Source organism: Rhinoraja longicauda, chromosome 19, assembly GCF_053455715.1.
Source record: "Rhinoraja longicauda isolate Sanriku21f chromosome 19, sRhiLon1.1, whole genome shotgun sequence".
In the NCBI taxonomy this organism is placed as follows: Eukaryota; Metazoa; Chordata; class Chondrichthyes; order Rajiformes; family Arhynchobatidae; genus Rhinoraja; species Rhinoraja longicauda.
In genome coordinates, this window is record NC_135971.1 from 28,253,730 (window position 1) to 28,274,402 (window position 20,673).

The window sequence follows — 20,673 nt, forward strand, 5'->3', positions numbered from 1 at the left end:
CCCCTGCTTCCCCAGCACACGGTAGTGGAGAAGATGGCGCTGGCTACCACCGACTGGTAGAACATCTGCAGCATCTGACTGCAGACGTTGAAGAAGCAGAGCCTTCTCAAAAAGTCCTGCCGTCTCTGTCCCTTCTTGTTCAGGGCCTCAGCGTTCCTGGACCAGTCCAGTTTACTGTCCAGGTACACTCCAAGGTATTTGTACTCCATGGTAAACTGCACATCCACACCATTGATGGAGACAGGGGACAGGGTGTTCCTCTCCTCCTACACTCCACCACTAACTCCTTAGTCTTGTCGGTGTTGAGCTGCAGGTGATTCAGTCCACACCACTCAACAAAGTGGTTGACTACACCTCTGTATTCAGCTTCCCTCCCTCACTGATGCAGCCCACAATTGGATGGTTATCTGAAAACTTCTGCAGGTGGCAGGAGACGGAGTTATATCTGTAGTGCGAGGTGTAGATGGTGAATAGAAAGGGAGAGAGGACCATTCCCTGTGGGCCCCTGTGTTGCTCACCACTATGTCCGAGACACAGTTCTGTAGCCTGAGATATTGTGGCCGTCCAGTCAGGTAGTTGGTGATCCAGGACAACAATGAAGCATCCACCCACATCTTCATCAGTTTGCTCCCTGGCAGCGCAGGGCGGATGGTGGTAAAAGCACTAAAACAACATGACTCTCACAATGCTTCCCGGCTTATTTGGGTGAGCAGAGGAATGATGGAACAGGTGGATGATGGTGTCAACTCCCACCTTTGTTTGGTAAGTGAGCTGCAGGGGGTCCAGGTAGGGTTTAACCAGGGGTCGCAGGTGAGAGCACACCAGCCTCTCCAGGCACTTCATGATGTGTGAAGTCGTTGGAGGTGTTGGAACTCTCTGGTACAGGAACCAGGCAGGATGTCTTCCACAATCACAGGAACTCTCTCCAGGATCAGGCTAATTATGGAAATTAAGGTCCTGGATTAGAGGAAGTTGATATGAATATCATGAGACAGGACCTGGGAAACATAGTGAGCACATGGACAAGCTCTTTGGCCCAAAATATCTGTGCTGAACATAATGTCTCCATGTCATCCATGTCCCTCATTCCTGCACATCCATGTCTGTCTAAAAGCCTCTAAACACCACTATCTTATCTGCCTAAACCAATAGTGTTACAAGGACCTACCACCCACTGTATAAAACCTGAACATTGGCAAGTGGACTGAAGGTAGCAAGGCCTTCACTGTAAATTCATTTGCAAGAGCGGAAATAAATTGCCACAATTGTATAACTCCAAAGACACGGAGTTTGGAATATCCTGCACAGCTCTCGTGTCTGAAACAGGATGTACCTGGTAATGGTGGGAGTGTAACAAAATTCACCAGAACATTCCCAGGAATGGTGGGTTTGTGCTGAATGGAAATGACACAGTCTAGTACTCAGCAGAGACACTAGGATCAACGTGTGGCCAGGTTTGAGAGTTCAGTGTGGAGTTGATAGAAGGTAAGCTTGACACTGTAGGATGGTGAATGTGGACAAGAGGGAAATGAACCATGCAGAGTGGAATACATCAGAGCAGGTACCAAGTAGATTTGGCAGAGAGCTGGTCTCGGTAAAAGGACAGGCTGTTGGATATTCCTTTGGCCAGCAAATATGCAAATCTTTGTGCTCTGTTCAAATGGACTGTAAGATGTTTACCCTTTTCAGATGGATTCCTAGTTTTTTAGATATTAAGGGAACAAAGGGGTATGGGGTTAGTACTGGGGATTGTGTCGAGATAGATTAGCCAGGTGCCAATTGAATGCTAGAATGGCACAATAGGCTGATTGGCCTCCTGTTTGTTTGATTCCCTTTTGCTTTGTACCTGTCCAAATACTTAAGTGAGGATGGAGATTGATCAGTCTTTACTATTTCTCGTTGTGCATGGGGCATTTTAAAATAAATCTATTCCATCAAGACAGTTTATAACAGTGCAAGTTGCTTTTACTTTGATGAAATGGCAGCTTCCATCCATTGCTGCTAAAAAGCTTTTTTAAATTCCTTTCAGCCCAATCTTTCCCAAGCTAACTAAAGTTTAGTTTTTCTGTTTTTGCCCTGAAATGTCCAGTCTCCACATTTTGTACAAACATCTTGCAGAGGAATGAAATCCTGGTTCTCTCCTTAGTCACTACTGTTGGAGTCCAATGAGAATATTCCATTGACGTGCCATCCCTTAAGATCTGAACACTGATGGTTGAGTTATCAATGTCCCCAGTGTAGCAATGGCCTATTGTTGCTCCCAGCAAAGACCCAAGTAGATCAAGCCACAAGTTCCCAAGTCTGACTTTGGATTGATAAAGAGTGGTAGACACCATGAATAGCTTCACTGCTACTGAAAGACTAGAGGATTTGCTACCCCTTTCTCAAGTAGCTGATGTTGCCTTAGTCTTTGTCTCAATGCTGAGCCTTCTGGCAGGACACTGGGTCACTGTCTCTGCTACAAAGTCAAGCTACTGTTTGCCACATTTTGGGTGGATCTGAGGGGACATTGAGCTTGGAGTAAACAAATGATGGGAAGCAGGTGATCATATCATATCACATATCATATATATACAGCCGGAAACAGGCCTTTTCGGCCCACCAAGTCCGTGCCGCCCAGTGATCCCCGCACATTAACACTATCCTACACCCACTAGGGACAATTTTTACATTTACCCAGCCAATTAACCTACATACCTGTACGTCTTTGGAGTGTGGGAGGAAACCGAAGATCTCGGAGAAAACCCACGCAGGTCACGGGGAGAACGTACAAACTCCTTACAGTGCAGCACCCGTAGTCAGGATCGAACCTGAGTCTCCGGCGCTGCACTCGCTGTAAAGCAGCAACTCTACCGCTGCGCTACCGTGCCGATCATTGGATGATTGTCTCCTTCGTACTGAGCAACACCTGGGCAAGTTGATATATACCATGTGGTGGGGGCAAAGCAGGAGGTAGAAGGTTCTGCCCCTGGTCATTAGTCAGCAGGAAGCTCTACGCTTCCTTGATTAGTCTTCACTGGAACGTCGGTTTGTTCTGGAAGATTGGGCCATTTGGCAGCTGACTGACACTGCTGGGGTTTTCCAATTGGCTGAAGTTGCCCCCTTCTGCTTTAACCATCTGTATGAGAGGGTTTGACTTTTTGCTTTCTCCTGCAGTTGAGCCGAAGATCACAGTCAGGCCCAAAGCCTCCTCCCACGCGGGGCAGTCGGCCCTGCTCACCTGTCACGTCACTGGTTTCTACCCTCCTGAGATTGAAGTCACGTGGCTGAAGAACGGTGCCCCAGTTCCCAACGGTGCCATCAACACCGTGCTGCTGTCAGACGGTGACTGGACCTATCAAGTGGAGGAACTCCTGCAGTACCAGCCGGTGTCTGGGGATACCTACACCTGTCGTGTGGAGCACAGCAGCCTGGCAGAGCCCATGGCCATGGACTGGGGTAAGGTGCACAGCAGCCTGGCAGAGCCCATGGCCATGGACTGGGGTAAGGTGCACAGCAGCCTGGCAGAGCCCAAGGCCATGGACTGGGGTAAGGTGCACAGCAGCCTGGCAGAGCCCATGGCCGTGGACTGGGGTAAGGTGAACAGCAGCCTGGCAGAGCCCAAGGCCGTGGACTGGGGTAAGGTGAACAGCAGCCTGGCAGAGCCCAAGGCCGTGGACTGGGGTAGGGTGAACAGCAGCCTGGCAGAGCCCAAGGCCATGGACTGGGGGTAAGGTGCACAGCCGCCTGGCAGAGCCCATGGCCGTGGACTGGGGTAGGGTGAACAGCAGCCTGGCAGAGCCCAAGGCCGTGGACTGGGGTAGGGTGAACAGCAGCCTGGCAGAGCCCAAGGCCGTGGACTGGGGTAGGGTGAACAGCAGCCTGGCAGAGCCCATGGACTAGGGTAAGGCAGCCTGGCAGAGCCCAAGGCCATGGACTGGGGTAGGGTGCACAGCAGCCTGGCTGAGCCCACGGATTGGGGTAGGGTGCACAGCAGCCTGGCAGAGCCCATATAATTCCAAATTATAGGAAGGATGTCGACAAAATGGAGAGGGTACAGAGGAGATTTACTAGAATGTTGCCTGGGTTTCAGCACTTAGGTTACAGAGAGAGGTTGAACAGGTTGGGTCTTTATTCTTTGGAGCGTAGAAGGTTGAGGGGGGACTTGATAGAGGTTTTTTAAATTTTGAGAGGGACGGACAGAGTTGACGTGGGTAGGCTTTTCCCTTTGAGAGTGGGGAAGATTCCAACAAGGGGACATAGCTTCAGAATTGAGGGACAAAAGTTTAGGGGTAACATGAGGGGGAACTTCTTTACTCAGAGGGTGGTGGCTGTATGGAATGGGCTTCCGGTGGAAGTGGTGGAGGCTGGCTCGATTTTATTATTTAAGAGTAAATTGGATAGGTATATGGATAGGAGGGGATTAGAGGGTTATGGTCTGAGTGCAGGTAGATGAGACTAGGTCAGGGAGAATGGTCGGCGTGGACTGGTAGGGCCGGACAGGCCTGTTTCCATGCTGTAGTTGTTATATGTTATATATATGTTATAGACTGGGGTAAGGTGCACAGCAGCCTGGCAGAGCCCAAGGCCATGGACTGGGGTTAGGTGCACAGCAGCCTGGCAGAGCCCATGGCCATGGACTGGGGTAAGGTGCACAGCAGCCACAACCCTGCTTCCTTCAGACTTGCCTCAGTGATTCTCATTCCAGACACTGTCTTTGTATCTGATTCACCAGTAAAAGGAGCAGCTTTTAGTATTGTTTCAGATACTGTTAGGGAGGGGGGCTGGTGATCATTTGGGAGAAAGCAACACAGGTTAGTGATTCCAAGGCTGTGCTCTGGGGCACAATGCGGAAAGATAAAGTCAGACGGGAGGTGACAGGTGATTCTGTAGGAAAGCTGCAGGTGGTCCAGTCTAAAAGGTGAATATTGGATGGAATGATTGGAAATCAAGGTGCAGCAAGGCATGCGGTTGACCTGTGGATGGGTATTGCATGATGGACAATCATGGTCAGTTAGGTGAAACTTTAGCTGAGCATAGAACATAGGACCAGTAGAACTACACAACTTGCACAATGTCTCCGTGTCCCCCTCTGCCTTTCCAATTCTGTTTGACGTCATCCCTTCATTGATCCACTTGAGCCATGACCAGCTTCTCACAAGGCATGTGTCACTACTCTATGGGCCAACAGGCATATGCAAGCATTTCATTCCTGTGATATTCTGATTTCTCACTAACACTGTCCAGTGTTCTGTTCACTTGCTGCATCTCAGTCTGTCCCATGTGTAGTTGGTAGGACAATTTGTAAATGGTGTTACTCTCACAATGTGTCAATCATGAGAGGAATAGATCGGGTAGATGCACAGAGTCTCTTGCCAAGAGTAGGGGAATCAAGAACACAGGTTTAAGGTGAAGGGGAAAAGATGTAATAGGAATCTGAGGGGTAACTTTTTCACACAGAGGGTGGTGGGTGTATGGAACAAGCTGCCAGAGGAGGTAGTTGAGGCTGGGACTATCCCAACGTTTAAGGAACAGTTAGACAGGCAGATGGATAGGACAGGTTTGGAGGGATACAGTATGTGCCAAACGCAGGCAGGTGGGGCTGGTGTAGATGGAACATAATATATTCCCTTATTTGTCCCACACCGGGGAGATTTACAGTGTGACAGCAGCAAAGTGGAGAGCAAGAGATCATTCATTATAAATAAAAGTAAAGACAAGGATAGATTGTCATCATTTACTGTGTATTCCTTAGCTGTTACTGTTGACTCGTCTGCTGGGAGCAGTGCTGGTTGTGCCGTCTCACAGCAGCGGGAAGGAAGGACCTCCTATATCTCTCCTTCACGCACTTGGGGTGAAGGAGTTTGTCACTGAAGGGGCTACTCAGTGCAGTGATAGTGTCCTGCATGGGGTGGGAGTCGTTGTCCAGCAGCGATGTTAACTTTGCCATCATCCTCCTCTCTCCCACCACCTGCACTGAGTCGAGGGGGCAACCCAGGACAGAGCCGGCCTTCCTGACCAGCTTGTCGAGTCTCTTCCCCTCTGCTGCTGAGATGCTGCTGCTCCAGCAGACCACTCCGTAGAAAATGGCTGATGTAACCATCGTGTTATAGAAGGTCCTTAGGAGTGCCCCCTGCACTCCAAAGGACCTGAGTCTCCTCAGCAGGTACAGTCTGCTCTGGCCCTTTCTGTACAGTGCATTGGTGTTTTTGGTCCAGTCCAATTTATTATTGAGGTAAACACTCAGGTACTTATAAGAGTCCACCCTCTCGATGTCCATTCCCTGGATGATCACCGGTGTCGGAGGGGGTCCGGCTGCGCCTGCGGAAATCTACCACCATCTCCCTGGTTTTCCCCAACTTGCCCAACACATGTTGGCCAGTGTGGGCAAGTTGGGCCGAAGGGCCTGTTTCCATGCTGTAGGACTCACCTGCAGCTGCTTTTAGAGACTGGTGTTACTCCTGGACATCAGCCCGCAGACCCTGATGAAATCCAGTTAGCAGTCTGTAGGATACCTGTTCCTCCATATCATCTCCAACACAGCCTAATATGTGAGCACACTAGGTGCTGCAGAATGATGTTTCCACAGAAACAGATACTCCCTCAGACTGTTAATTTAACCCCCTTCCCCTTCCACTCCAACAGGCTGCTGGATGCTAAGTGCTGTGGTTATTCAGCTGATACAGATGTCAGCTCCCACTCTGCGTGCGTGTGTGCGTACGTGCGTGCGTGCGTGTCCATCCTGTGGGCTGTTCTAACTCTTGACGGTTTCACCCGACAGATGTGCAGAGCTCATCCGAGTCAGAGAAAACCAAGATCATCGTGGGAGCGCTGGGCTTTGTGTTTGGGCTGACCATCCTCCTGGCTGGAGTTATAATGAAGCTGAGGAATGCTAAAGGTGAGCTGGTGTATGAGGGAGTCTGTCCCAGGCCTCCAGCCCTGGGCTCCACTAATGTACACTTGTGGTCCCACCACTTGGCTGGAGGATCTGGGCCCAACCCAAGGACTGAATCTCTACCCATCCCCTGGTCCAGATGTGGACCAATAGCACAGCACAGTCTGGGACATGTGAACACCGGGCAAAATGGGGCAATAGGTAGCCTGTTGCACCCTGGTCCAAGGATGTACTAGCTTTGGAGAAGGTGGGAAAGTTTCACTGCTGGGATGGAAGGGTTAATGGTGAAAAAGGTGAGCTCTACCCCTCTCAAAATGAGGTGCTATGAAATATTGTTTGGGTGAATGCTGAAGATCTTTGCTCCAGGGGTGATGCAGTTTCAGAACAAGGATTGTCCACTTCAGGAGTGGTGGGCAGATGGAAATGTAGGTGAGGTGGAGACCAGAGCAGCCATTGTATTGAATGGTGGGCTGAATGGCCTCCTCCTGTACCCATCTCCATTCTGGTCCTTGATAAGCAGGGCAAGATGCTGAGTGGGGTAAATAGCTACCCACAGGGTGGTGGGTACATGAAACATGCTGACAGGTGGTGGGGGCAGACACAAGAGTGGAGTTTCAGAGGCTCTTAGATGGGCACATGGATCTGCATGGAATGGAGAAGTATGGGTCATGTGCAGGCAGGGGAGATTAGTTCAGCACAGAGATAGGAGATTAGTGGGCAAGATTAGAGCACATGGTATTGGGGGGAGGGTGCTGACATGGATAGAAAATTGGATGGCAGACAGGAAACAAAGCGTAGGGATTAACGGGTCCCTTTCAGAATGGCAGGCAGTGACTAGTGGGGTACCGCAAGGCTCGGTGCTGGGACCCCAGCTATTTACGATATACATTAATGACTTAGATGAAGGGATTAAAAGTACCATTAGCAAATTTGCAGATGACACAAAGCTGGGTGGCAGTGTGAACTGTGAGGAAGATGCTATGAGGTTGCAGGGTGACTTGGACACGTTGTGTGAGTGGGCGGATGCATGGCAGATGCAGTTTAATGTGGATAAGTGTGAGGTTATCCACTTTGGTGGTAAGAATAGGAAGGCAGAATGGTATCGTTAGGAAAAGGGGACGTACAACGAGATCTGGGTGTCCTAGTGCATCAGTCACTGAAAGGAAGCATGCAGGTACAGCAGGCAGTGAAGAAAGCCAATGGAATGTTGGCCTTCATAACAAGAGGAGTTGAGGAAAGGAGCAAAGAGGTCCTTCTGCAGTTGTACAGGGCCCTAGTGAGACCGCACCTGGAGTACTGTGTGCAGTTCTGGTCTCCAAATTTGAGGGACATTCTTGCTATTGAGGGTGTGCAGCGTAGGTTCACTAGGTTAATTCCCGGAATGGCGGGACTGTCGTATATTGAAAGACTGGAGCAGCTAGGCTTGTATACACTGGAATTTAGATGGATGAGAGGGGATCTTATTGAAACATATAAGATTATTAAGGGGTTGGACACGTTAGAGGCAGGAAACATGTTCCCAATGTTGGGGGAGTCCAGAACCAGGGGCCACAGTTTAAGAATAAGGGTTAGGCCATTTAGAACGGAGATGAAGAAAAACTTTTTCAGTCAGAGAGTTGTAAATCTGTGGAATTCTCTGCCTCAGAAGGCAGTGGAGGCCAATTCTCTGGATGCTTTCAAGAGAGAGCTAGATAGAGCTCTTAATGATAGCGGAGTCAGGGGGTATGGGGAGAAGGCAGGAATGGGGTACTGATTGTGGATGATCAGCCATGATCACATTGAATGGTGGTGCTGGCTCGAAGGGCCGAATGCCCTCCTCCTGCACCTATTGTCTATTATTGCCATTGTGGGCCGAAGGGCTTGTTGTGGTTCTCTTCTGTTCTGTGATACCTGTGGTAGGTGGGGAAGAGCCTGGGTCAGGAGTTTAATTTGAGCAGGTTTTAGTTTCTGAGCTGGGTTTGATTTACTGAAGTGAGCTGCCTGGGTAGTGGGGGAGGCACTGGGGGTAACTTTGACGGCTGCATCAATGGGAGGGCTGCACTCTGACGGCAGTCCATCAACAGCAGCACAGACACCAACCTCACCAGTCCGTCCCCCCTGTGTGAGATTGTCACTGACCTGCTGACCACGTGTGCTTTCTCTTCCAGCTATCCTGGATTCCACCAGCCATGGCCCACGTGAGTACCCAGGGGAAGCCTGCGTTAATCCCACCGGGGTGGGGAGGGATGTGGCCGTGGGTCTGGTGAATGGAACATGTTCAATGAAACAATGATTAGTGCCTGGGCAAAAGTGAAGCTCCTCACTTCAAATATAGGGCATTGGAGGCCATTCAGGCCATGGAGTCTCTGCCAGCCCTTGATTAACTAATTCATCTACAACCTGTTCTCCCCTGTGCCCATTATCACCTTTTCCCTTCCTCCCCAAATTCCCCAACAGCCCACCCACACCAGGGTGATTTAGTGGCCAATTATCCACTGGCCCGCATGCCTCTGGGATGTGGGAGGAAAGGAGAGCAGCCGTGAAGAAGCCCACCTGGTCACGGAGAACATGCAAACTCCACACTGACAGCACAGTGTATACGGGTTGCTGGTGCTGTGAGGCAGCAGCACTACCTGCTGCACCTCTGCTACCTGCAGCTCTCCTGATTACTGTGGGAAGCACACTGAGACTGCTCCACACCCTCCATGGGAACCCCAGCTGGGGGCTGAAAGCTTGGCTCCTCGATGTCCGTCTGAGGGGGCATTCCCTGTCCCACAGCAGTGGGTGGCCATGTGATGTGGGGCAGAGAGGCTTCCTCCCGCAGTGCAGAGGCATCAGTAACACTGGGGGTGGGTGAAGGGGGTGGGCTCTGGTTCCCTCAATGTACAGCACTGTCACCATGGTCACACTGGGGGTGGGTGAAGGGGGTGGTCTCTGAGTGCCTCAATCTACAGCACTGTCACCATGGTAACACGGGGGGTGGTCTCTGGTTCCCTCAATGTACAGCACTGTCACCATGGTCACACTGGGGCTTGTACGAGGGGACACAGTCAGCAAAACACTTCCTGGTCTGTGCAGAAAGTGGTTGGGGTTGGGAGTGTATCAGGTTAATCCCCAAGACCCTCCCTGGTGGGGACTGTACAAGGGGGCATGGTCACTGGGACGCTCCTTGATCTTACACTGGGTGGGGGGTGTACAAGGGGGCATGGTCACTGGGACCACGCTTGATCTTACACTGGGTGGGGAGTGGGGATTGTACAAGAGGGCATGGTCACGGGGACCCCGCTTGATCTTACACTGGGTGGGGGGTGTACAAGGGGAGAAGGGGGCACAGTCTCCCGGCTCTGGTCTGGATCCTGACCTCTCTCCACCCTGGATCCTGACCTCTATCCACCCTGGATCCTGACCTCTATCCACCCTGGATCCTGACCTCTCTCCACCCTGGATCCTGACCTCTCTCCACCCTGTGTTGCAGGTCTGATGGGCGCTGCGATCAGTTAACCGCGCCACTGCACGGTGCAGCTTCTGCCGCCGGTGTCTGGTCGGCACTGCACGGCTTCCCTGGGACTGGGCAGTGACCCTGGAGCCCCGGGGTAGAGAGCTGCTCGGTCCCAGCTGTGGACGCGGTTCACTGGTCACCACGGGGTAGAGGTCCACCTGCGGCCGCTTCCTGCCGACTGCACAGTGTGATGGCAGCTTGTGGCAACCAGTGATCATCACCACCTCACTGGTCAGGGGGGACGGCCCCGAGACCCCTGGACCTCCCCTCACTCCAATCTCACTGACGGTGAACCTGCATCTACCTGTTGCTCTTCTCTCTACTTTACAATGAATTGCCTTAATGCAAATGCTGATCTCTGTACCTGTCGCTGGAACATTTGATTAAAGACTCTGGGATACTTGCTGCGTGTTGTGTCACTATGTTCCACGATCAGTCACTGGCTGGGACTGTTCTCCCCGCTGCTCTCAGACACACGGCACCAGGGGCTTCAGTTCCTCACTGAATGTGGTGATGGACACTGGGAAGGGGGTGGTCAGGCCCAGCCTCTCCCACAAGCAGTCTGGGTCCAGGATCAACTGGATACTGCTTCCTGCTGTGTGGTCTGGGTCCTGGGCTGAAGGTTGTTTACCTCACACCTTCCTCCCACAAGCCAGGAGGTGCTGGGATATTGATTGCCTGGGGTGGAGGTGCAGCCATTGACTCCCACCTCTGTTCCCCCTGGGTCTGGGCTCAGTCAGTGTCACTGGTCCCCAACATCACTGACAGTGGGAGTGACCTCTTGTGTAACCTGTGTGAGCTGATCTGCTCAAGCAGCCCACAGGCCCTGCTCCTCAACCCTCTTCCCAGCCTGGCTCCTCTCAGGGCAGCGGGGAAACCAACTGCAGACGCTGGAGTCTTCAGCACAACACTGCTGGAGGATGCTATGATTGGGATCCTTGTCGTTTGGGTGGGGGGTGGGGGGGGGAGATAAAGGTGAAAAAGTATGAGTGGGACAAAGCGTGACAAGTGATAGGTGGATACAGTGGAGCGGGTATTTGACAGATCATCTGGAGGTCAAAGGCTAGAGATGACAAGAGTAGAAAAGTGAAATGTGAAGGGGTAGGAGTGGTCGGGGACAAAGTGAAAATCAAACTACAAGTAAATCTAAAATAATAACACTGAAGAATTCAACAGGTCAGTGTTTGCTGATGGAAATCTCCAGTGGGAGGTGATCAGAGGGAGTGTGGGGGAGGTTTGACACAGGGGCTGGCCTGTTCTCTGGGGTGGGGGGGCGGGTGTTATGGGCGTAGGGGGGAGGTTTACACCCCAGGGTGTTGGGATCAGTGAACAGCTTCAGTGAGGGGTGAGGGATAGAGGGTGGGTCTGTGGGTGGTGCCTGCACACAGTGGTCTATATGGTCACAGTGGGATATATGGTCACAGTGGCATATATGGGTCTGTGGTAGTGGTCTATATGGTCACAGTGGGATATATGGGTCTGTGGTAGTGGTCTATATGGTCACAGTGGGATATATGGGTCTGTGGTAGTGGTCTATATGGTCACAGTGGGATATATGGGTCTGTGGTAGTGGTCTATATGGTCACAGTGGGATATATGGGTCTGTGGTAGTGGTCTATATGGTCACAGTGGGATATATGGTCACAGTGGGATATATGGGTCTGACGCATATATGGGTCACCATATATGGGTCTGCAGTAGTGGTCTTTATGGTCACAGTGGGATATATGGGTCTGCAGTAGTGGTCTATATGGTCACAGTGGGATATATGGGTCTGCAGTAGTGGTCTATATGGTCACAGTGGGATATATGGGTCTGCGGCATATACGGGTCACCATATATGGGTCTGCAGTGGGTGGGGGGGGAGTGGGGGCACCCACAGGAGGAGGGAGCATAAGGGGCTGCCATCCAGGAAACGTTCCAGGGAAGTGCAGAGAGAAGGCTGGGTGGGGAGGGATGTGGTCAGACTCCTCATCTATGGGAGAGGGCTGGAGGGAAAGGTTAGGGGAATGGAGAGGTAGTGGGGGGGGGGGCTGGTGAGGGACAAAAGGTGGGCGTTGGAGGAGGGATTCCTTCAACAGGCGTGATGGAATGAAATGGAGTGATGGAACGAGGAGAGGTTCTTGGGAAAGGCGATGGAAGGAAACCATGGGTCGGGCCAGGAGATGAGGCTCCATCGTATCTGGGTCACCCAGGCACAGCTGGCTGGGCCCAGCTTCAACTGAGGCCCTGACCTCTGTGTCATCATCCAGTGAGGGGAAGGGTTGGCATGGGCATGGATGAGCCTGTCACAGACAGGGGCTGTTGAAGGGGATGGGTTGAGGGCAGTTGGTGGGGTGGGCAGAGGACGGGGGCAGCCAGTTGGGACATGGTGACAACACAAGCACCTGTTGCTCTGAACTGGACTGTGTGGAGAGAGAGAGAGAGGGGAGGGGGAGTTAGGCTGGACAGACAGTGGTGCTGAGGTCAACCAGCCATGCGGAGAGACCCAGGACCTAATCAACTGCAGTCTGGGGAGGGGACAATGAAGATGGCGGCTGCTTGGACAGTTCCCCAATCCCAGCACATTCCCCAGACGTGTAGGGAACAGACCTCGGTGTGTGAGAGAGGGAGGGAGAGTCGGGAAACACAGTGTAGCTACCCCAGCCCTGGGCAAACGTGAGATCCTTCACTGAGGAAGTGGTGATGGAGGTAACAACAGGTCTGGGCAAAGGCGGTCTGGACATGTGTGACACAATGTTTGGCAGTTTCTGTGGTGGTGACCAGCAGTGACGTGGGTCAACCAGTCCCTGCAACGTACCTGCACTGTCACAAGTCCTATGTTCACGTGCTGCTGGTAAGTTAAGGTTAGAAACCAGGATCTGCAAGTGCTGGTTTACATAAAAAAGACAAAGTGCTGGAGTACTCAGAGTCAGGCAGCATCCTGGAGAACATGGAACGGTGGCGTTTTAGGTCTGGACCGTATTTCATGCCTTTCAAGTGCACATTCCTGGGGTGGTGTGCGGGCATGGATTGAGGTCTGGGGAATATGTCTGAATCAGAGGGTGGACGTGAGTTTGGGTGAGTGGCCCGTGGTGCCACAGGGATGGGTGCTGTTGGTTAGTTGGGTCAAGTGTTTACTGGTGATACAGTGATGGGGAGCTGCGGCATGTGGGGATCACGGAGGGTGGGGGAGGGGAGGGGGCAGCTAGTGAGGGGTCAGGGGCGTGACAGGTGGAATAAATGCAGGTTTAGTAAATGGAGAGAGGGTGGAAGGAGCTGATGTTCAGATGGGGCCCGTTGTCCCTGTCCACCAATCTCTGAACGTGTCGGGTCTACGAGCAACAGGGAAGGTGCACGGGCTTCACTGTAAGAGGGTCTGGGTTACATGGGTGCTGGGACAACGAACAAGGCTCTGCTGAGGGACTGGAGCAGCAAAGGTCCCAGCTGCAGTGGTCCCTGCGGTGGTGGTCCCTGCCGCGCTGGTCCCTGCGGTGGAGGTCCCTGCTGCGGTGGTCCCTGCTGCGGTGGTCCCTGCCACAGTGGTCCCTGCGGCGGTGGTCCCTGCTGCGGTGGTCCCTGCGGCGGTGGTCCCTGCCACGGTGAGTTTGCCCTCTGGTCCCACATCCAGAATCTTGCAGGGAATAAAATAAAACACTGCAAAAGCTGGGGTGGGGTTGAGTGTGAAGCAGTTATGTTTCAGCACAGACCCTTCAGAAATGGGAATGTCCCACCCAAGTACCCCCTTCTCCCCGCCTGTGGCAAATCCCTGTTCCTGAGAGTCAGGAGAGAGGGAGACATAAATATGAAAGGGAAAAGTGTGAAAACAAGACATCAAAGGGGACGTTCTAGGAAATGTAGAACAATAGACAATAGGTGCAGGAGGAGGCCATTCAACCCCTCAAGCCAGCACCGCCATTCACTTTGATCATGGCTGATCATCCACAATCAGTACTACCTTCTCCCCATACCCCCTGACTCCATTATCATTAAGAGCTCTATCTAGCTCTCTCTTGAAAACATCCAGAGAATTGGCCTCCACTGCCTTCTAAGGCAGAGAATTCCACTGATTCACAACTCTCTGACTGAACAGATCATTGTTAGCTGGGGGAAGCTGACAATGAGGCATATAAAGATAAAATGTAATCAGGAGCACGGTCAGACTAGTCGGAGAGCTAGGGTGGGGAGGGGTAGAGAGAGAGAGAGAGAGAGAGGGGGGGGGGAAAGCAAGGGATACTTAGAGGTCAATATTCATACTGAAGGTAGACATAAAATGCTGGAGTAACTCTGGGCAACATCTCTGGATAGATGGAATGAGTAACGCTTCGGGTCGAGACCCTTCTTCCAACTGAGTCGGGGAGAAGGAGATAAAGATTTAAGGAAGTGTAAGGTGTGAAAACAATACAAAGGGCATGAAATTAAGGGAAATGTAGAATAGATCATTGTTAGCTCGGAGAAGGTAACAACAAAGCAAACTGAGATAAAATGTAATCTGGAACATTTGGACTGGTCAGAGAACTAGGAAGGGAGAGGGATGGGAGAGGGAAGTCAATGTTCATACCGTTGGGGTGTAAGCTGCCCAAAGCGAAACATGAGGTGCTCCTCCAACAATGGAGGAGGCCCAGGACAGAAAGGTCAGATTGGGAATGGGAGGGGGAGTGGAAGTGCTGAGCAATCGGGTGATCAGGTAGGTTTAGGCGGACTGAGCGGAGGTGTTCAGTGAAACGATCACCAAGCCTGCGCTTGCTCTCGCCGATATATAGGAGTCCACACCTGGAACAGCACATACAGTAGATGAGGTTGGAGGAGGTGCAGGTGAACCTCTGCCTCACCTAAAAAGACAGTCGGGGTTCTTGGATGGAGTTGAGGGGGGAGGTAAAGGGACAGGTGTTGCATCTCCTGAAGTTGCAGGGGAAAGTACCCAGGATGGGAGTGGTTTGGGTGGGAAGGGATGAGTTAACCAGGGAGTTGCAGAAGGAATGGTCTCTACAGAAAGCGGAAAGGAGTGGAGATGGGAAGATAGACAATAGATAATAGGTGCAGGAGTAGGCCATTCGGCCCTTCGAGCCAGCTCCGCCATTTAATGTGATCATGGCTAATCATTCTCAATCAGTACCCCGTTCCTGCCTTCTCCCCATATCCCCTGACCGCTATCCTTAAGAGCTCTATCTAGCTCTCTCTTGAATGCATTCAGAGAATTGGCCTTCACTGCCTTCTGAGGCAGATAATTCCACAGATATACAACTCTCTGACTGATGTGGCTAGTGGTGGGATCCCGTTGGAGGTGGTGAAAATGTCGGAAGATTATGTGCTGCATGGGGTGGAGGGTGAGGACTAGGGGGACTCTGGCCTTGTTGGGACTGGGGGGAGGGGGAGCAAGGGCGGAGCTGTGGGATATCGAGGAGACCCTAGTGAGGGCCTCATCTATGATGGAAGAGGGGAACCCCCGTTCCCTAAAAAATGAGGACATCTCAGGTGTCCTGGTAGGGAACACCTCATCTACGCAGATGCGGCGTAGACGGAGGAATTGGAATTAGGGGATTGAGTCTTTACAGGAGGCAGGGTGGAAAGAAGTGTAGTCTAGATAGCTGTGGGAGACAATAGGTTTATACTGGATGGTAGACACAAAGGGCTGGAGTAATGCAGAGGGACAGGCAGCATCTCTGGAGAGAAGGAATGGGTGACGTTTTGGGACGTGACCCTAGGTAGACACAAAATGCTGGAGTAACTCAGCGGGACAGGCAGCATCTCTGGAAAGAAGGAATAGGTGATGTTTCAGGTCGAGACCCTTCTTCAGGTTGATGTCAGGGTAGTCGGAGACAGTAAGATTGGGAGGAGAACTGGGAAGGGAGGGGGGATAGAGAGGGAAAGCAAGGGCTATTTAAAGTTGGAGAAGTCAATGTTCATACTGCTGGGATGTAAACTACCCAAGCGAAATATGAGTAGGAAATAAACTGCAGATGCTGGTTTAAATCGAAGGTAGACACAATATGCTGGAGTAACTCAGCGGGTCAGGCAGCATCTCGGGAGAGAAGGAATGGGTGACGTTTCGGGATGTGGCCCTAGGTAGACACAAAATGCTGGAGTAACTCAGCGGGTCAGGCAGCATCTCGGGAGAGAAGGAATGGGTGACGTTTCAGGTCGAGACTCATTCTAATGCCTCCAACCTTATCATTCCCCAGCCCTGCACGGCCCGATTTTACCTTCTCCCTAAAATCTACAAAACAGAACTATCCTGGCAGACCCATTGTTTCTGCCTGTTCATGTCCCATCGAATTAATATCCACCTACCTCGACTCCATCCTATCCCTCCCTACATATGTCCGACACCTCACACGCTCTCCGTCTCCTCGATAACTTCCAGTTTCCAGGCCCCCACTCCCTCATCTTTACCATGGATGTCCAGTCACTCTACACTTCCATCCCCCACAAGGATGGTCTCGAAGCCCTCTGTTTCTTCCTCGACCGTAGAACCAGCCAATCCCCATCTACCAATACTCTCCTCCGCCTAGCAGAGCTGGTTCTTACCCTTAACAACTTCTCCTTTGACTCCTCCCACTTCCTCCAAACCGGAGGCGTAGCTATGGGCACTCGCATGGGCCCTAGCTATGCCTGCCTCTTTGTCGGGTACATCGAACAATCCCTGATCCCCGAACTCTACCTCGACGACTGCATTGGTGCTACCTCTTGTACCAATGCAGAACTCACTGACTTGATACATTTCACAACCAATTTCCATCCTGCTCTTAAATATACTTGGACTATCTCCGACATCTCCCTACCGTTTCTGGACCTCACCATCTCCATCACAGGAGACAGACTAGTGACTGACATCTACTATAAACCCATTGACTCACAGAGCTTTCTGGACTACACTTCCTCCCACCCTGTCTCCTGCAAAAAGTCTATCCCCTACTCCCAATTCCTCCGTCTACGCCGCATCTGCGCCCGGGATGAGGTGTTTCACACTAGGGCATCAGAGATGTCCTCATTCTTCAGGAAATGGGGCTTCCCCTCCTCCATTATAGATGAGACTCTCACTAGGGCCTCCTCTATATCCCGCAGCTCCGCTCTTGCTCCCCCTCCCCCATTCGTAACAAGGATAGAGTCCCCCTAGTCCTCACCTTCCACCCCATCAGCTGTCGTATAGAACAAATTATCCTCCAACGTTTCCGTCACCTCCAACGGGACCCCACTACTGGCCATATCTTCCCATCACCTCCCCTTTCTGTATTCCGCAGAGACCGTTCCCTCCGTAACTCCCTGGTCTACTCGTCCCTTCCTACCCAAACCACCCCCTCCCCGGGTACTTTCCCCTGCAACTGCAGGAGATGCAACACCTGTCCCTTTACCTCCCCTCTTGACTCCATCCAAGGACCCAAACAGTCTTTCCAGGTGAGACAGAGGTTCACCTGCACCTCCTCCAACCTCATCTATTGTATCTGCTTTTCCAGATGTCAACTTCTCTACATCGGCGAGACCAAACGCAGGCTCGACACCTTAACCAACCTGATCTCCCGGTGGCTGAGCACTTCAACTCCCTCTCCCATTCCCAGTATGACCTTTCTGTCATGGGCCTCCTCCAGTGTCATAGTGAGGCCCACCGCACATTGGAGGCACAGCATCTCATATTTCGCTTGTGCAGCTTACACCCCAGCGGTATGAACATTGACTTCTCTAACTTCAGATAGTCCCTGCTTTCCCTCTCTTTCCCCTCCCCTTCCCAGTTCTCCCACTGTCTTCCTGTCTCCTACTACATCCAATCTTTGTCCCGCCCCCTCCCGACATCAGTCTGAAGAAGGGTCTCGACCCGAAACGTCACCCATTCCTTCTCTTCCGAGATGCTGCCTGACCCGCTGAGTTATTCCAGCATTTTGTGTCTACCTTCAGGCAAAATATGAGGTGCTGTTCCTCCAATTGCACTCTGACAATGAGGAGGCCCAGGACAGAAAGGTCAGATTGGGAATGGGAGGGAAGTTGAAGTGCTGAGCAACGGGGAAATCAGCTAGGTTAAGAAGGACTGAGCGAAGGTATTCAGCGAAACGATCGGCGAGCCTGTGCTTGGTCTCTCTGACATAGAGAAGTTGACACTTAGAACGGCGGATACAGTAGGTAATAGATGTCAGTCGATACTATCTCCTGTAATGGACATGGCGAGATCAAGAAACAGTAGGGAGGTGTCGGAGATGTCCCAAGTGAATCTGTGTGCAGGATGAAATGAGTCGTAAAGTTAATAAAATAGCAAAGTTTTGCTTGAGCAGCTTACAACCCTGCGGTATGAATATTGACCTCTAACTTCAAGTAAGCATTCCTTTCCCTCTCTCTCCATCCGTCCCCCATCCTAGTTCCCCGACTAGTCGGAATGTCCTGATTAAATTTTATCTTTGTATGCTTCGTTGTCATTTTCCCCCAGCGAACAATGATCTATTGTATATTTTCCTTGAACTTTGTCCCCTTTGATGACTCGTTTTCACACCTTACCCTTCCTTATCTCTGTGTCTCCCTCTCCCCTGAGTCTGAAAGATCTCCACCCGAAACGTCACCCATTCCTTCTCTCCAGAGATGCTGCCTGCCAGCTGAGTTACTCCAGCACTTTGTGATACCTTCGATTTAAACCAGCATCTGCAGTTCTTTCCAACACAAAGTCCCCATTATTGTCACTCTTTGCTTTCTGCCATCCTGCCCACCTGCTGCTATCCATGCTAGTATCTTCCCTTTGAAACCATGGGCTCTCACCTTCTTTAGCAGCCTCATGTGAGGCACCTGATCAAAGGCTTTCTGAAAGTCAAGGTAAACAACATCAACGGACTCGCCTTTGTCTGTCCTGCTATTTACTTCCTCAAAGAATTCCAACAGATTTGTCAGGCAAGACCTCCCCTTCACAAAATAGGTATGTAGTGCGAGGCTCTATAAGGCGCTGGTCAGGCCGCATTTGCAGTACTGTGAGAACGTTTGGGCCCCATATCTGAGGGAGGATGTGCTGGCTCTGGAGAGGGTGGAGAGGAGGTTTATAAGAATGATTCCAGGAACGAGTGGGTTAGCATATGATGAGTGTTTGACAGCACTGGGCCTGTACTCGCTGGAGTTTAGAAGGTTGAGGGGGGACCTCATTGAAACTTGCAGACTAATGAAAGGCAGAGAGAGAGTGGATGTGGAAAGGATGTTTCCACTGGTGGGAGAGTCTAGGACCAGAGGTCACAGCCTCAGAATTAAAGGGTGCTCTTTTAGAAAGGAGGTGAGGAGGAACCTCTTTAGTCAGAGGGTGGTGAATCTGTGGAACTCATTGCCACAGAGGGATGTGGAGGTCAAGTCAGTGGATATTTTTAAGGCAGGCAAATTCTTGATTAGAACGGTGTCAAGGGTTATGGGGAGAAAGCATGAAAATGGGATTAGGAGGCAGAGATCAATGAATGAATGAATGAATGAATGAATAAGTTTATTGGCCAAGTATGCATATACAAGGAATGTGCCTTGGTGCTCCGCTCACAAATAACAACACAATCATAGTTAACAATTAAGAATAAAGCATAACCATATCAAAACAATAAGGATACAACATTACGGTCTAAACATGTGGCTGAAAATAAACCAGAGCAAAAAAGAGACTACAGACTTTGGTTATTGAGCAGAATTATCACTCGTGGAAAACAGCTTGATGAAAAAATTCATCAGCCATGATTGAATGGCGGAGTAGACTCGATGGGCCAAATGGCCTCATTCTACTCCTATCACTTGTGAACTTGTGATCGGATGGTAATGAATGTGTACAACTTGCTTGCCATCATCAGTTTACAGTGTGTCACCAGTTACCGGGTAGAATTTGTTTCTGTGGCCTGGAAATAAAAGTGAATGTTGGAAATCCCCAGCGACTCAGGCAACGGCTGTGGGAAGAGGAACTCTGAACCAATGTTACAGTGGCTGATCTTACAGCACACACAGTCCCAACACAGACTGGTTATCTGAAATTGTTGGAGTGAACGTCGAGGATTGTATTCATAGTCCTGGTCAGCAGAGACTAAGAGACCACTGTGGGCCCGGGCAGTGGGCATTGTAACATGTATCCCATACCACTGGATCAGTATTAAACTGTGGAGACCAGCCATGACTGAATGGCAGAGTAGATGATGAGCCAAATGGCCTAATTCTACTCCTATAACTTGTGAAAACCATGCTGACTTAGGCCTATTTTATCACTGACTTCTAAGTATTCAGAAACCTCATCCTTTATAATGGACTCTAAAATCTTAGCAACCCCAGAAGTCAAGCTAACTGGCCTATAGTTTCCACTGTTCTGCTTTGCTCCCTTCTTGAACAGCGGAACAGCAATTTTCCAATCGTCTGG

The 20,673-nt window shown here is 51.1% G+C and overlaps 2 protein-coding genes across 2 annotated transcripts in view; one reads left to right on the top strand and one right to left on the bottom strand.

The window, feature by feature from the left end:
• Positions 1–20,673, bottom strand: part of LOC144603206 (H-2 class II histocompatibility antigen, E-S beta chain-like) — a 162,224-nt gene that overhangs the window by 15,044 nt on the left and 126,507 nt on the right. The gene's annotated exons all lie outside the window — the stretch shown is intronic.
• LOC144602555 (DLA class II histocompatibility antigen, DR-1 beta chain-like) lies at positions 649–10,755 on the top strand. Its single transcript, XM_078415685.1, has 5 exons — positions 649–762; positions 3,096–3,438; positions 6,761–6,877; positions 9,022–9,051; positions 10,329–10,755. Exons 1-5 carry the CDS (start codon positions 649–651, stop codon positions 10,352–10,354), a joined length of 630 nt encoding a protein of 209 aa, XP_078271811.1. The 3' UTR covers positions 10,355–10,755.